Source organism: Vespa mandarinia, chromosome 1, assembly GCF_050613455.1.
Source record: "Vespa mandarinia isolate Hongniang chromosome 1, ASM5061345v1, whole genome shotgun sequence".
In the NCBI taxonomy this organism is placed as follows: Eukaryota; Metazoa; Arthropoda; class Insecta; order Hymenoptera; family Vespidae; genus Vespa; species Vespa mandarinia.
This window is the reverse complement of record NC_140810.1, coordinates 6,350,001-6,364,700: the sequence shown is the minus strand read 5'-3', so window position 1 is coordinate 6,364,700 and position 14,700 is coordinate 6,350,001. Positions and strand designations below refer to the sequence as shown.

The following is a 14,700-nucleotide window of genomic DNA, read 5'->3' as shown; positions in this document are numbered from 1 at the left end:
TCTACAAACCTGAACAATTAATCATCTTCGACTAGACTATATTCCGTTCAACGAGTTGAATAAGAAGAGATAAACAAAACATTCACGTGATAGATGGATGGAATTCTAGCTATTAACTGCCGAACGGATTGCCGATGAATTGTTGAATTCAAGAGAGAATTTGCATAGATCATTGTTAGAGCAAGCTTCGACTTCCCTCTCGGAAAGTGTTACAGTATGTTAAGGTTGTGAATACATTCCTGTTCCGATCATGACCCAATTACGTACATTTGTTTATTTCTCCTAACTAGACTCATTGAACGGAATACAGATGAGGCGTATATTAAGCTAAGATGACGAGACTCTCTACTGTAAGTTTTTGCACATTAACATAAGATATATGTGAGAATCATAGATGTATGTATTGATATAGATACTTTACCAATTTTTAAATATAGGGATAGATAGACAGATACCGTAGTGTATATATATATATATATATATATATATATATATATATATATATATGTCTCTGAGTTATGCATAAGTGTGTATAGGCGATAGGCATACGTTATTGATAATAAAATCAATAATGTGATAACGAAATCAAATATATGTACCGATAATGAAAAGGAACGATAATATTAGATTATACATAGATATGCGTAGAACAAATGGATCGTTGATACGTGAAAGATATCCATTTTATCCGAGTTGCACAAAGAAATATTACAACTTTTGTAACGGAGGAAGATTCGTTCGGTTACAAACGTTTAATATTTGAAATTAATTACGCGCTGGAAATGTTTCAAAGAATTATCCAATTGATATTGGAAACTTTTGAAGGAGCAATATCTTTTATCGACGATATTGTTGTAAGTAGCCGAACCAAAGAAAAACTTGGCGTCAAGACCAAAGCCAATACTAGAAAGTATTAGTCGACAAAAGAATAAAACTAAATACATATGTGTTTAAAGAAAGACAATTGTATTTATCAGATATAAAATTTCAGGCTATTGATATCAGCCATTGAAATTGAAAGTAGAAGCAAAACTTTCATATTTCAAGAACCGTTGAGTTTTTGGAACCAGTGAATTTATATAAAATTTAACGATAATAAATAAAAAACAACATCAGGCATTTTAAATGTTAAAATTTTATCTAATGCAAAAATATTAAGAATATATGATGCAAAAGAGAAAACGATAATTATTTAGAGTAGACTTAAGTCTGGTAGCTATAGCATACATACTAACATAATTAGATGATCAGAACCGATGGAAAGTAATACATTACGCTCGTAGAATTTTAAAACAGACTGTAAAAAAATATACTAACGAACTAAACAAATAATTTTAGGTATACGTAATGTATGCATGTAAAAGATTTTATTGCTATTTCTATGATATAGAATTCGAATTAGTAACAGATAATAAAGCGCTAGAGTATTTGTATATATATTTCCCGAAATCAAAAGCCCACTGCAGACGAACGGTAAGTGAAATACGGGATTTTATCGTCCGTCAAACGTGCGTTGTGACGGACGGTAAAATGCCATACGTCACCATGCTTCAGTTGACGATCGTATTCGTCGCTCCTAATGTGAGACTTGAAAGATGGATGTTACGTCTATAAACCATTTTAAGAAGTATAAAGTAGTATACGGAAAAGGAAAATCTAACATAACTGATATATCACGATTAAGTGTAGAAGGTAAACATACAAATGGAAGCAAAAACGATGAAAGATATATCGCATAAATAGAGAAAAAAGTAACACCACGAGCAATGATGATAAAGGAAATAAAGAAGAAATTGAAAAAAAGATAAGATACTTTCAGAAGTAATATGGAATAATAGATGGGAGGTATTAAGAAACAGTACGAAATAATAGATAAGAAGACATCAAGAAGCAATATAAAATAATAAGTAGAAAGCATAAAATAATACGCGATTTAAAATTCTTAAAGATGAATTAATTATTTATAATAATTTAATATTAAGAGAAATGCGCAAATTGTTATTCCAAAAGTTTTATAAAAGGGAAATCTTAAAATTGGCACACGAGAATTATCCGGGAATTCTGACAATGAAAAATCGATTGAAGATAAGTATGGTGGAAAGTAAGGAATAAAGACGCAGAGAATATCGTTGAATCGTATAAAAAATATCAATTAATTCAAAAAAGTGTAGAATCAAACTTTTCGTTGTAGGGATTATATAATCATTGTTGTAATGGATTGACAATTATTGACAAGTAAAAATATTTAGTCATTACTGATTATTATTATTGATATTTCGAAATAATAATATTAAAAAACCTAACAACAAAGATTATAAAAAAAAAACATTTATTTAAAATATTTGGCAGATATGAATATCCAAATATTATAGTTTGCAATTTACAAACACAGATTTAAAAGCTAGACCGTGTAATAATAATATAAAAATAGCATATACAGCTCGATATTCATCGCAAATAAATTGAAAAATAGAAAAACAAAATGGTAATATTCTAAAACGACTAAAAATAGCATATGGAGAAGTATAGAAGTGGCGCAAGGAATTAATAAAATATTTGTTAATATACAGATCAACGTTGTATTCAGTTATGGAAGTTTCACTTGCAGAAATGTTATTTGAAAGAAAATTAAGAATTAAATGACCGGAATTGAATAAAAGTATAATATATCTGTAGATAAGGAGGTAACAAAAAATGATACGTAAAAGAAAATTCAAGGTAAAGGTTATTTCGATAAGATAAAACGAATGAAAAAAAATACCTTAGACTAGGAAGATAAAGTTTTGATTAAGAAAACAGAAGAAAATGAGTTAACCACAAATTTTGATCCAGAGAAATTTACAAGTAGTGAGAGAGAGAAAGAGAGAGAGAGAGAGAGAGAGAGACAGAGAGAGGGAGAGGGAGGGAAAGGGAGAGAGAAAGAGAAAGAGAAAGAGAAAGAGAGTTGATCAGAAAGAGAATACAATTACACTAAAATCAAAAAAAAAAAGTATAAGCAAAATTTGACACAAGTTATGATACCAACGAAGAGGAAAAGATTAATGATAAGAAGAAAATGAGTAAAGATGAAAAATTGTCGGATAGCGAGCATAAAGTTAGTAGAAAAATGAAAGAGATTAAAAAGTTTTTCAAATATATTATGTAGACCAAAACAGATAAAAAAGATATCACAGAGATATGAAGATTATAGAGTATTTAGATAACATTGAAAAAAAAAATAGAATAGAATAATTGTAAAGTAGAAATAATTAAACAAGCGAAGGGAAATGTGTATTAAATAATTATTTAATAAGAGAAAATAATGAAGTAATTATATTTTATAATTAAATTATTCTCAAAAGTATTCTCAATATTCATTTAAAAGTAACTATGAAAATTTTTACTCTCACGTCAGACAGCCGCTGAGATGCATTTGTTTCGAAATAGTAATTGATAGTCATTGTTCACTATTCTGTAATTCGTTTTAAAATAAGTCTGAAATAATTTCGTTCAATATTAAATTTATTTCATATAACTCATATTTCTTTCATTTTTTTCATAGAGACATTTTTGTACTGTTACTTTCTGATAGCTATTCAGAGTACGAAATATACGTATTTTTTATATACATTTATATATTTATATATATATATATATATATATATATATATATGTATTTCATTTTTTAAATAGGAAATGTTCTAATTTATTGCTTAAGCCACGAAGTAAGAAGTGGATATATGATGAAAAGAACCTCATGAACTATGACTTAAGAGAGCAACTGAGTTATTTTCGAGGTTATCAAAAAAGGAACTTATGATTTCTTATCAAACTCTTTCCTTTTATTCTTACACGTAGTGACTTTCGCTCATCAGTAGTTTATCAGTGGATTTCTGTTAGAAATGATGGATCATTTCATTTCCTTAACACGTAATATATATGGCGAAATAAACTAAATTCTAAAAGATACACGTATCTATATTTATTATTAGAATAATATGAAAGATTCATTAATTTTTTATGTTTCGTCATTTAGAAATTACACGACACATTGCATAATTACTTGAAGAAAAAAAGGACTGTATTGCAATGGAAAACAAGAAATAAAAGAAATAGATAAGTATTTTGATACTAGATATTTCGATTGTGACATATTAAAAACTATTAACGTGCTCTTATATTTTAATTATAGTATTCTTTATAATTTCTATTATCTCAAATAATCATCGAGAAGATAAACGATGTCCAATCCTAATTCTAATAAAATATATTGGTATATGGTATAAAATATAATTGCGATAATTGTATAAGAAAAAGAAATGATAAAATTCAAAACAATCCAGTAGCAATAATATCGTCGGAACGAAATTACGTTCCGTTAAATACTTCGCTGAATTCTCAATGGAAGCCATCTCATTTCGATTTTTCCCTGGAGAATCGAATTATCGATCGGACCAAACGTCCGAAGGCTATCGTAACGGCTGCGATTGTCGCCAGGCCTCAGGACACGCGAATGGCTCCCTTGTGGCACCCCTTAGAACGCGATCTACCCCTATAAAACGAGCACGCACAGAAAGATCGTTAACGAACGATCGTATTCTCTCTTTCTTTCTCTCTCTCTCTCTCTCTCTCTCTCTCTCTCTCTCTCTCTCTCTCTCTCTCTCTCTCTCTTTCTCTTTCTCTTCTTTTCTCATTACGAGCACCGTAATCGCCGTGGCGGAATAAAACTCAAAGAATCGACATTCTCTTTGCCAGAAGACAAATATCATTTCGTTTCTCGATTTCATAGCGAAACTTTTCTCCTGTTTGATTCGATCCGCTAACGAAATAAATTCTTTCAATTATCATTATCGATCCGATACAAAAAAATAATTATAAAATACTGAATCACTCCAAAATTTATAATTATATATTATATTATTATTATTATTACTATTATTATTATTATTATTATTATTATTATTATTATTCTCATTATTTATCCTTGCATGCTAATTATTTTTAAATTATATACATCTTTTAAATTAAATTAAAAAGTATACTTGTAAAAAATTTTAATGTCTTGTAAAAAATTTTAAATTATAAGTTTTCTTTCTTCTTTTTTCTTTTTTCTTTTTCTTTTTTTTTTTTTTTTTTTTATAATAAGAAGGAAACGAAAAAAAGGTGTTTCCACTTCATAGGCAATTTTTTCGGACAGGGAACGCTTATCGAATTCAGACGTTATAATGATTATGGCGATCAAATGGTTGAGTAGCCAACAGCATCAACATAAAGTACGTCCCAGAGGACGGCTTCATCAGAATGAAATACTGCAAGGAGAAACTAATATCGTGCATGCAACATGATCTCCGTAGTTCGCTACGATTTGTATGCGATTTCAGTAATCTCCGTCATCTTGGAAATTGCATGTCTCGCCGTGTCGTGAATGAACACCATGAGATAACGAAGCTTTCGAAACGAATCCCTTGAGTATTTTAAAGAAAAAAAAAAGAAGGAAGAAAAAAGAAAAAAGAGAGAAAAAAGAAAAGGAAAGACAAAGAAATTGATCCTTTTGGACCATTAATTTCTTTTTTTCTCCACAAATCTGACGAGAATCCAAACTCTCAAGTCCGTATAAAACTCATTTTTATTGAATTTTATCTTAAATACCTATCTTGTCTACTCTTTTATAAAATAACTGATACGATAGGAGAATTTCTTTACGGATCAATTTCCAAAAGTCGACAGCGTTATTCTCTCGCAACAAGTGTATATACATTAAACCAGCAAAGATCGTCGAACTTGGCACAAGAGAAGCCTCTCGTTAGCTTATCTTTTAAACGAAAATTTTAAATCGGTACTTTGTCCCGGGACACCGTATCCCCGAAAGAAAATCTTTTTCTTTAGGTACGAACATCGTCGAAGACAAGCTTGTACCTTCATCATGATATATTTCTATTCCTTTTAGACCTTGTCAAATGTATCACTTTTACCTATAAAAAAAAAAGAAGGAAAAAAAAATGAAAAAAGAAAAAATATTGATGAAAAATTCAAGAAAAAGTAACCAAAAATGAAGAAGGATAGAAAAATCATAAAAGATATCTGAACAACTTTCGTATAAGAGAAGTTATCGGAGAACGAATTTACGCCGTAGCCTTTTACCTTCTCTTCATTTTTCATCGATCAAGAAGTCGCATTTCTCGTTTCTCTTCGATAATCTCGCATCTCGTAGACCGTACTCGGACGAGCGTAAATCCGATTTCGCGAGGGATATCATCGTTCTTCGAAACACGTAAAAGAAGAGAAATATCGTTCGGATACTCAGGTGCTCGGAAGTCGAAAAAGAGGGGGAAGGAAGAGAGAGAAAGAGAGATAAAGAGAGGAAGGGAGAGAAAGAGGGAGAAAGATTCGGATATCGCTTCCTGTACTCACGAATCCACCCTTTTTCTTTCTACCCCGGCGCTGACGTATCGGGAACAATTTTTCAAAAGCAACTCACGTAGCACAGATGCGATATGCTTTTTAAGCGACAAAGCTACGATCGAAGCTGCGTGTGTTCGCACGAAATACCCTGCGTTTCGTTCGCTTGCGTGTCTCTCCGTGACGTACATACCTATTTCACTGTGCATGCTTTTATATATGCGAACTCACATATATGCGTGTATATTATGCTACATGTATGTATATGAATAGGTGCTCGGTAAAGTTAGAAAGCACTCAATTTGAGTACGTCTCCAGGATATATGGCCATGCACAGATAATCGGGAAAAAATCGTACGGTAATACGAAATCCATAAGAGACACGCCAGTCTTTACGATTTCTGCCATGAGAAACTCCTCGAAATCTTCTCGATAGATATTTATGATATCATGATAGGAGAGAGAAAGAGAATAAATCTTTCGAAATACTGTAATCAACTACAACGTGAAATTTTAATCGATTCTGAAAGAAAAAAATCGAAAAAATAAATATCTTCCTTGTAAAAAATGTACAATAACATATAAATATATAAAAAAACATATATATGATTTTTTTATATGTATATGTCCATCAAATTTCTTTTTTTTTTTCCAAAGATAACCAGTCTTCATTATCGATGATCAATAAAATCACGGCAGATAATTTCATTAAAAAAAAAAAAATTTATTAAATCTTCGTCAAGAGAAAGAAACAGATACTTACCTTTTATTCGCATAGATTACAATCAATCAATAAAACCATGGTAAGTAGTTTAACAATCAGACAAAAAAATTAAACTTTTCTTGAAAGATATTTGCTTATGTTATAGTTTTGTCTCATTTCTATCTTTTTCTTTTCTATTTATTAATTTCTTTTTTTTTTTCCTTATGACTTCCACATTCGACTTCAAATGCAGTCCTGACACTTAAGACATAAACACGTAGTCTAGACGACAGGTCTACCCTTTCCATTCTCTGATTGCATCTAAAGAATGCAACCACGATCTCGTCAACGTAGCCCTTCGTCGACTATCCTCACGCACAACAATCGGGAAGACAAGTGCCTCTTCCTCCTTTTCTATTTTTCTTTATGCTTTTCTTTTTTTTTCTTTTCTTCTTCTTCTTCTTCTTCTCCTTCTCCTTCTCCTTCTTCTTCTTCTTCTTCTTCTTCTTCTTTTTCTTCTTCTTCTTCTTCATTTTTCATCTCTCTTCTCCTTTCGTTCTTCGTGAATAACATCTACGATATTACAAGAGATTTTCTCTTTCTGTTTCTACATGTTTCTTTTACTTTCGTTTTTATTCGTAATTTTCAAACGAAACAAATTGGCAGAAAAGAGAACAGCAAATATATTCCCGTCATTCTCGAATGAAAAACAAGAATCATGTGTATGTGTGTGTGTGTATTCAGCTTTGTACTATTTATATCTATTATTTTAATTACTTGTCAGAGAAAAATTATAATGTCAAGAGTGATATATACTTTGATGACGAAAAAAAAGAAAATCCTTTGAAATCATTTTTTTTAAAGTAATATACATATTAATTTGTAAATTCGAAAGACATTCAAATAATTTTGTCAATTCAATTTTTAATCCACTGTATTACAATTATTTTCTTTTTAATTTATTCTTCATCAATTCTGATTGAACTTTTTCTAATTTTTATATCTCATGTCTTTACGTACGTATACATATAGAATGTCTTAAAATAAGTAGAAAATATTTCAAGAGGAGAAAAAAGTAACTTTAGCATATTTAAACAATGAAAAAAGTTCATATAAACGTATGTCCTATTTGACTTTGTTTTCGAGTTATAACGGATTTGATTTTCAACGGACTCTATCTGCTTACTTTTATAAGAGACGTTCAAAATAACTTTCTTACATCTGAATATAAGCAGACGTCTTATCAATGATTATTTTATACTCTCCATATGTTCAGGCGTTGCTCGAATTTTCTAGAAACTTTGCTCAGTTCTTTCATAAAAAATAAAAAGTTTCAACATACATAGTCAATAGATGTTCTATACATAATAGATATCGTCTATCTAACGAAAGAATTATCGTGATATATAATTCGCTAATACTCGAAAACAAAGTCAAATATGACATATATTTAGATAAACTTGTCTTTTATTGTTTGAATATGCTCAAGTCATTCTTAAAATGTTTCCCATTTATTCTAAGACATTTTATATACTTTAAAAGAAATTTATAAATAAAATTAATTCCCATAGATCTGTATTATTAATCAAATAAAGTGTCGTGTTGGAGTTGACTTCAAATAAAAAAAAAATATAGCGTTATACTAATAGTTAGCAATGACATCATAGTGCAAAAGGTTAAAGATCTGTTGAATATTTAAATAAAACGAGATAGTAGAAATTAAAAAAGAGAGAGAGAGAGGAAAATGGAGTAGCAGAGTAAGAAGATGAAGGAGAGATAGGGAAAATAAGTCTTCCGAGCATATTTACTCGCGATTCGAAGGATTTAGATTGAAATAACATCGCGTAAGCGAGCGACAGGATGGATCGACGGGTAAAGCCCATGGAACGAGGTCGAGAAGGGAAAAGGAAGGAAGCGTCAGCGTCTCTTCGAGAAAATATATATATATATATTGACTCCCGCCAAAAGACACCTCGAACATTTTCAGCCACGATGGAATAGCTTCAAGATTGCTTTAAAGAGAAACGGACCTTAAGCCAGTCTCTATGGCAAAAAGATTATGTTTTATATTTTATTATAATGAAAAATAATACGAATATCTTACGAAGTAATTAAAGATATAAAAATAATAGAATTGTCAATGGTTAATAATTAAAATGAAATAATAAAGAAAAAAAAGAAAATAACGAATAAATACATAAGTATGTGCGTACATACATTAATTCCGTGTATTTTCATGTGTAACAAGTATAAAAATTTTGTATGTAACAAAAAGAAATTGTTAAATGTTTTTAAATTGTTAAATGTATTTATAAAAAATTATCGAATCCGTTATGAATTACATAGATGTATCTGAAAAGACAGAAAAATCCTTTGTAAGTTACGTTCAAGATCGTTCGAGAAAAGCACCATCTTCGAAGAGCTCTTATTTCGTACCTACTCGAAAGATCCTTTGGGTTTCACCCTCGTCTAAAAGAAGGATCAACCGTTGACGTTGACGAGTATCCTTCGAATTGGCTGACAAAATGTCCAATATCATTTTCCCTTTAATATGTCAAAATATAAAAAACGTTCTTTCGTGAAAATGAGACTACTTATATTTTTTATTTTTTTGTCTATTTTCTTTACTTCAAACTTTTCAAGTAAACACGAGAGTATTTTTTTCTTTCCAGACGTCGTTCGTTATTCTTTTAAAATAAACTCGAAGATCCATGAGATTAAAGGAATTCGTTATAGTTCGTTTCGTGCGTTTGAATAATAATTAGCGTAACTTCATTGATAAATAAGAACCAAGGAATGAAAAGCCGACTCATACGTTCGATAGAATCTACAAAAATGGACGGTCTCTATATTCAATGAAATAGAGACTTGATTTTCGGTTATATATCACGGAAGCTCACGATGAATCGATCGAAAGTCAGCCAATGGACGAGATATATTTACTCGAGAGTATATCCATGATGACACGATATGCATCACTTATCGTCTAGATACGATAGAAATGTTCTGATGATCATCTTTGAATTTTTTAATACGAATTGAAAAATTCGAAATTTACGAAACCAAGAGTAAATCTATTTGTCTTTGTTTTATTTCTATTTCTATTTACTGTGATTTAAAGTATTTATATTGTTATATTTGTCATTAATATATAAAATGTTAATAATTATTAATTAATTTGTCAATTATTTAATTATTATTATTATTATTTTATAATTTTTAATTAATTTATAATTACGTTCGAAGTTCACGTTAAAAAATAAAACTGTAAGATGTAGGAAGTAACAGAGAACACAAACAAAAAGAGAAACAAGTTGATGGGACAGAGATTGTAGAGATTTTTATTATTAAAATGCTGACCGTAGTAACGAATCCGTCTAAAAGGAACAACGTTGCAATGGCCAAATGCCAACGAACGAATATTCCATTATGGAGACAGCCAATGTCTGAATCTCTTCGTTTCAATGTCGCCCTCTTTTACCCTCGGGCATATGCAAAACCCTTCATAAAGAAATTCTCTCGTTTGCTGGCTAAAATAGAGGATAGAAAAAGAGAAAGAAAAGATTTGTGTAAGAGAAAAAGAATTACATAAAAAAAATTTACGAATATTAATCATATCGAAATATCATATGAATCATTTTCATAAATGATTCACACACACACACACACGTGCGCGCGCATACACACACGCACACTAATAAATATTAAAAATATTAAAATTATTATTTAATTATTTATTCAAGAAATAGAACTGGATAAGACACAACGATGAGTATTTTAATTCGAAATTTCTAATCGTGACTTAAGAAGAAGACTAGATTTTTCTCGGAGAGAACCTTCCTAAAATACGACAAATGAAAAGAAAGAAAGAAAGGAAAAAGTAAAGAAGTAGTAGTCGGAATCGCAATATCCGCGAGTCACGCGTAACGTTGCTTTCGGCGAACGAAGAAAGAAATAGACCAACGATAAAACCAGCAAGGTAGATTTGCTTGTTGGTAGAGCTTCGGTTTAATTTAGTTTAGCTTGGTCAATAGTTTGTCTGTTATTGCACTTGAACGACCATGGCTGCCGGCATTGCTGTTGTTGCTGTTGTTGCTGCTGCTGCTGCTGCTGCTGCTGCTGCTGCTGCTGCTGCTACTACTACTGCTGCCTGCGAGCGTCGAAGGACTACCCTCTTCATTTGCATACCGGGTGTACCCGCGTAAATACGACTTGGAAAAGTCTGCAGCCGGCACATCAAAGGGACGCGGCTCGAATTAAACCCACGCTGGCATTGTTCGCAAACAGCCTGCCCAAGAGATATCGAAGCTTTGCCATCGACAGGATCGATCGATACCATTCGACCAGGTTTCTAACTGTATTAAACTTTAGTTCACACATTTTTGATCATTCTATACCTTTTTGGTAAATCGATGAATCGTAAAGAGATTTATTTTTCAAAGTTCAATTAAAATTAAAATAAAATTCTATTCCTTTTTATTTTCTTCGATATAATCAAAGCAACAAGTAGTTAATATTAACAAACACAACACATGTGCTTATCCTAAACTACTCTACATTTAATATTCGTAAACTTTCGACGTAAAGTTATCCAAAAATTATTTTTCGATTGACAAAACAAAGAAAAAGATCTAAAAAAAGAAATTCACCTAATGAATTTTGACTTTTCTTCTTATTCTCCGAATGGAGAATCACAATTACAAATAATTTTATCACTCTAATAATATACATATCTTTAACATCAGGTGTCACACACTTTTGCAATTCACTGTGTACGGTTTAGAAAGTATCACATCGAAAATAGTTAACTCTGTGCATAGCTATACATATGTATATATATACATATGTATATATATATATATATATATGTATATATATGTATATATATATATGTATATATATATATATATGTATATATATGTATATATATATATGTATATATATATATTGTTTTCGTATATATACGTCACTTATACTTATATTTAACATAGTTACAAGTAGCGAGCAAATGTTAATACGATAAATCCTTCGATATTATTATCCTCGCATAAAATTGAAGGAACAATCGGAGGAATATGATTCGACATTAGTTCTCATTGCAAAAACTTACGTAATTGCAAATAATATGACCTGAATAATTGGAACGAATATCACTGCATTAATAAAAATAATGTGTCTGAACAGTTAATATGTTGAATATCCAAAGTTAAGAATTATGTAATATTTTGTTGAAAGCATTATAAGATGTTTCAAGATCAAAAATAAGTTGTCTCACTTGTGTATCTGACAGTTCATCTGAAGCAGACATATTATTCAATGTTTGTAACCATTCTGCAACCTTTTCTTTTCCATTAAAATCGCTGGGTAATATACTAAGACGATTCATTGTATCCATTAAATCTCTCAAATCTGGATGTAATTGATCCATAGCTTTGATTTCTAATCGAAGTTTGTCCATCAAGGTAATGAATAATGAAACAATATCTGCGATACACTTAGAAGTATTTCCTTTGTCATCTTTGATCGTAATTGGTCTATCTTCTTTAATCCTTTCCAGAGCTGCTGGACAATCCAAACGAAAAGCTCTTGCAAATGTATCTATTGTAGGAAACTGGTCGCTTTGAACCTAATATATAATATTTATATAAGATAAAATGAATTATAAATAATATTGGCCCTATAAATATCATATCAGAACATATACCTGCTTAAATGCTGCCCTGTATTGAACTAACAATTTACTGCATGCTGCTGTATACTCCTTTGGTGTGACACAATCTCTGATATAAGCCTTTTCTAAATGTTGCAAAGTATTGACCACCGCATAAAGATCAGCTTGATTGTCATGCTTTTCTCTTTCCCTGGCATTTTTGTATAGCTTCACTTCTTCATATAATTCTGGACGATCTTGAGCAACCGACATTATTGTGTATAGAATAATAGAAGAGTGAAACTAAAATGAAAAGAAAAAATATTTGAGGTTAGGTAGGCAAATAGATATGAAAGATAATTAATATATGTTAAGCTTTATAAATAATAAAATTATAATTCAATTTTAGTATTTATATGAAATGACAAAAAATTTATTATCTATAATTTCCTTATCAATTATCACATCGACCTATGACACATCAATCTCTTAATATTGACTGTGTATAAAATTCGTGTTATTCGATAAAAAAAAATTATAGTTATACACTACATACCTAAATAAACTTTCGTCGCACAAGATAGCCTCAAATTTCAGTAAAAGTATTAAAAAGAGCAATAATTTCTAATTGATTTAATTGATACAATAGACAAAAGGACTTCGAATCCGCGTGGACACTAATGCCATCTACCGGACAAGCTATAAAAAAAAATGGATTCCATACCATCCCAGTATGTTTTAAAAGATTTCAAATTAATTATTTTTACAGCATCTTCCATTCATTATTATTCGATAATAAGAAAATATGGGATTAAAATAAAATATATATAAATTTACTTTTGTAACAAATGTAAATTTATCTAAAGATACATAACAGAGTAATCTAATGATGAAGAAATGGATATAATTACAGCATGTAAAAAATTATATGATAAACAAATTATTAATATCTGTTATATACATCATATTACAATAAAAGAATTACAATCTAACTTCGTAATTTATTTTAAAAGTTAAACATTTCTTCCATCACATCAAATTTTTTATTGTTTGATCTTTCTTTGCAAGAAGGAAGTATTTTTTCCACTCCTAAACACGAACAATGAAATTCTTTAATAAGCACTTTCTCTCTTCTTCTCTCAGGTATCTTAATTTTGTTAAGAATAGTTTTTCTTTGCTCATTCGAAACTATTTTAATATACGTTATGTTTAATACCGATTTGGATTCATCCATTATATCCCATGGTGGATAGATATTTACAATGCTTTCTGATTTCATTTCAATCTTACCTACGATATCAGGTATAATAATCATAGTAATCATTTTATATGATATTTTTTCACTTGATGATTCAGATAAATTAGATTTTCTATGATTTTCATTGTTATTTAATAGATTAAAAGAATCGTTCAAGACAATTCCTTCTAAAAATTGTCTGTACAAATGCACTGTACATTTATCTACATATACGACCACGTGTGGCATAGACGTACCATCTATATCTACTTGCTTCATTTGATGCTGCCACATACGAACAAATGATGTTTGTCTATTTACCAATGATTGCAATTTTGCTGCTAAACTGTTCCTAGAATAGAAATAGAATTATTATGTTAATATATAAGAGTTATCATACAAGGAGATTTTTAAATCATTAAAAATATTTACTTTTTGATTCTGCGCTTTTTCTTACAAGAGTCTAATATTTGTAAAGACATAGCAGGCCAGCTATTCGTTCTTACTGGAGATGTAGCAGTACTTATAACAAAATTTGTTTGACTTAGTCTACTATCTATGCTTTCATTAGAAAAGGTTGTTACTTGTGATATTTTGTCCAATGAATGACCATTTTGAAATATAGATGACGCAGATTTCATGGATTCTACTTTAGACAACAATATTTCATCTGAATCTTTAAAAGATTCTATAGTCCATTCATTTGCGATTTTATGGGGAAGTTTATTCTTA

At 30.0% G+C, this 14,700-nt stretch overlaps 2 protein-coding genes across 2 annotated transcripts in view; both read right to left on the bottom strand.

Moving 5' to 3' along the window:
• Positions 1 to 11,540: 11,540 nt before the first annotated feature.
• LOC118447021 (vacuolar protein sorting-associated protein 28 homolog) lies at positions 11,541 to 13,446 on the bottom strand. The gene is made up of 3 exons (XM_035878378.2): positions 13,288 to 13,446; positions 12,786 to 13,034; positions 11,541 to 12,707 (listed from the first exon to the last, which is right to left on the bottom strand). Exons 2-3 carry the CDS (start codon positions 13,002 to 13,004, stop codon positions 12,288 to 12,290), a joined length of 639 nt encoding a protein of 212 aa, XP_035734271.1. The 5' UTR covers positions 13,005 to 13,034; positions 13,288 to 13,446; the 3' UTR covers positions 11,541 to 12,287.
• A 160-nt stretch (positions 13,447 to 13,606) lies between these two features.
• Positions 13,607 to 14,700, bottom strand: part of Vps28 (vacuolar protein sorting 28) — a 2,372-nt gene continuing 1,278 nt past the window's right edge. The window contains exons 1-2 of the mRNA XM_085659557.1: positions 14,401 to 14,700; positions 13,607 to 14,320 (exon numbers count right to left, since the gene is read on the bottom strand). The exon at positions 14,401 to 14,700 is cut by the window's right edge and continues 1,278 nt beyond it. Coding sequence (XP_085515683.1) covers positions 13,738 to 14,320; positions 14,401 to 14,700 — 883 coding nt within the window. The 3' untranslated portion in view covers positions 13,607 to 13,737. The remainder of the gene's footprint in view (positions 14,321 to 14,400) is intronic.

Bases quoted from the DNA above. Each gene is read 5' to 3' on its own strand.
- LOC118447021 (XM_035878378.2), bottom strand. From the start codon at position 13,004: ATGTCGGTTGCTCAAGATCGTCCAGAATTATATGAAGAAGTGAAGCTA. The intron at 12,708-12,785 runs GTATATGTTCTG...ATTATATATTAG, and splicing joins ACAGGGCAGCATTTAAGCAG to GTTCAAAGCGACCAGTTTCC.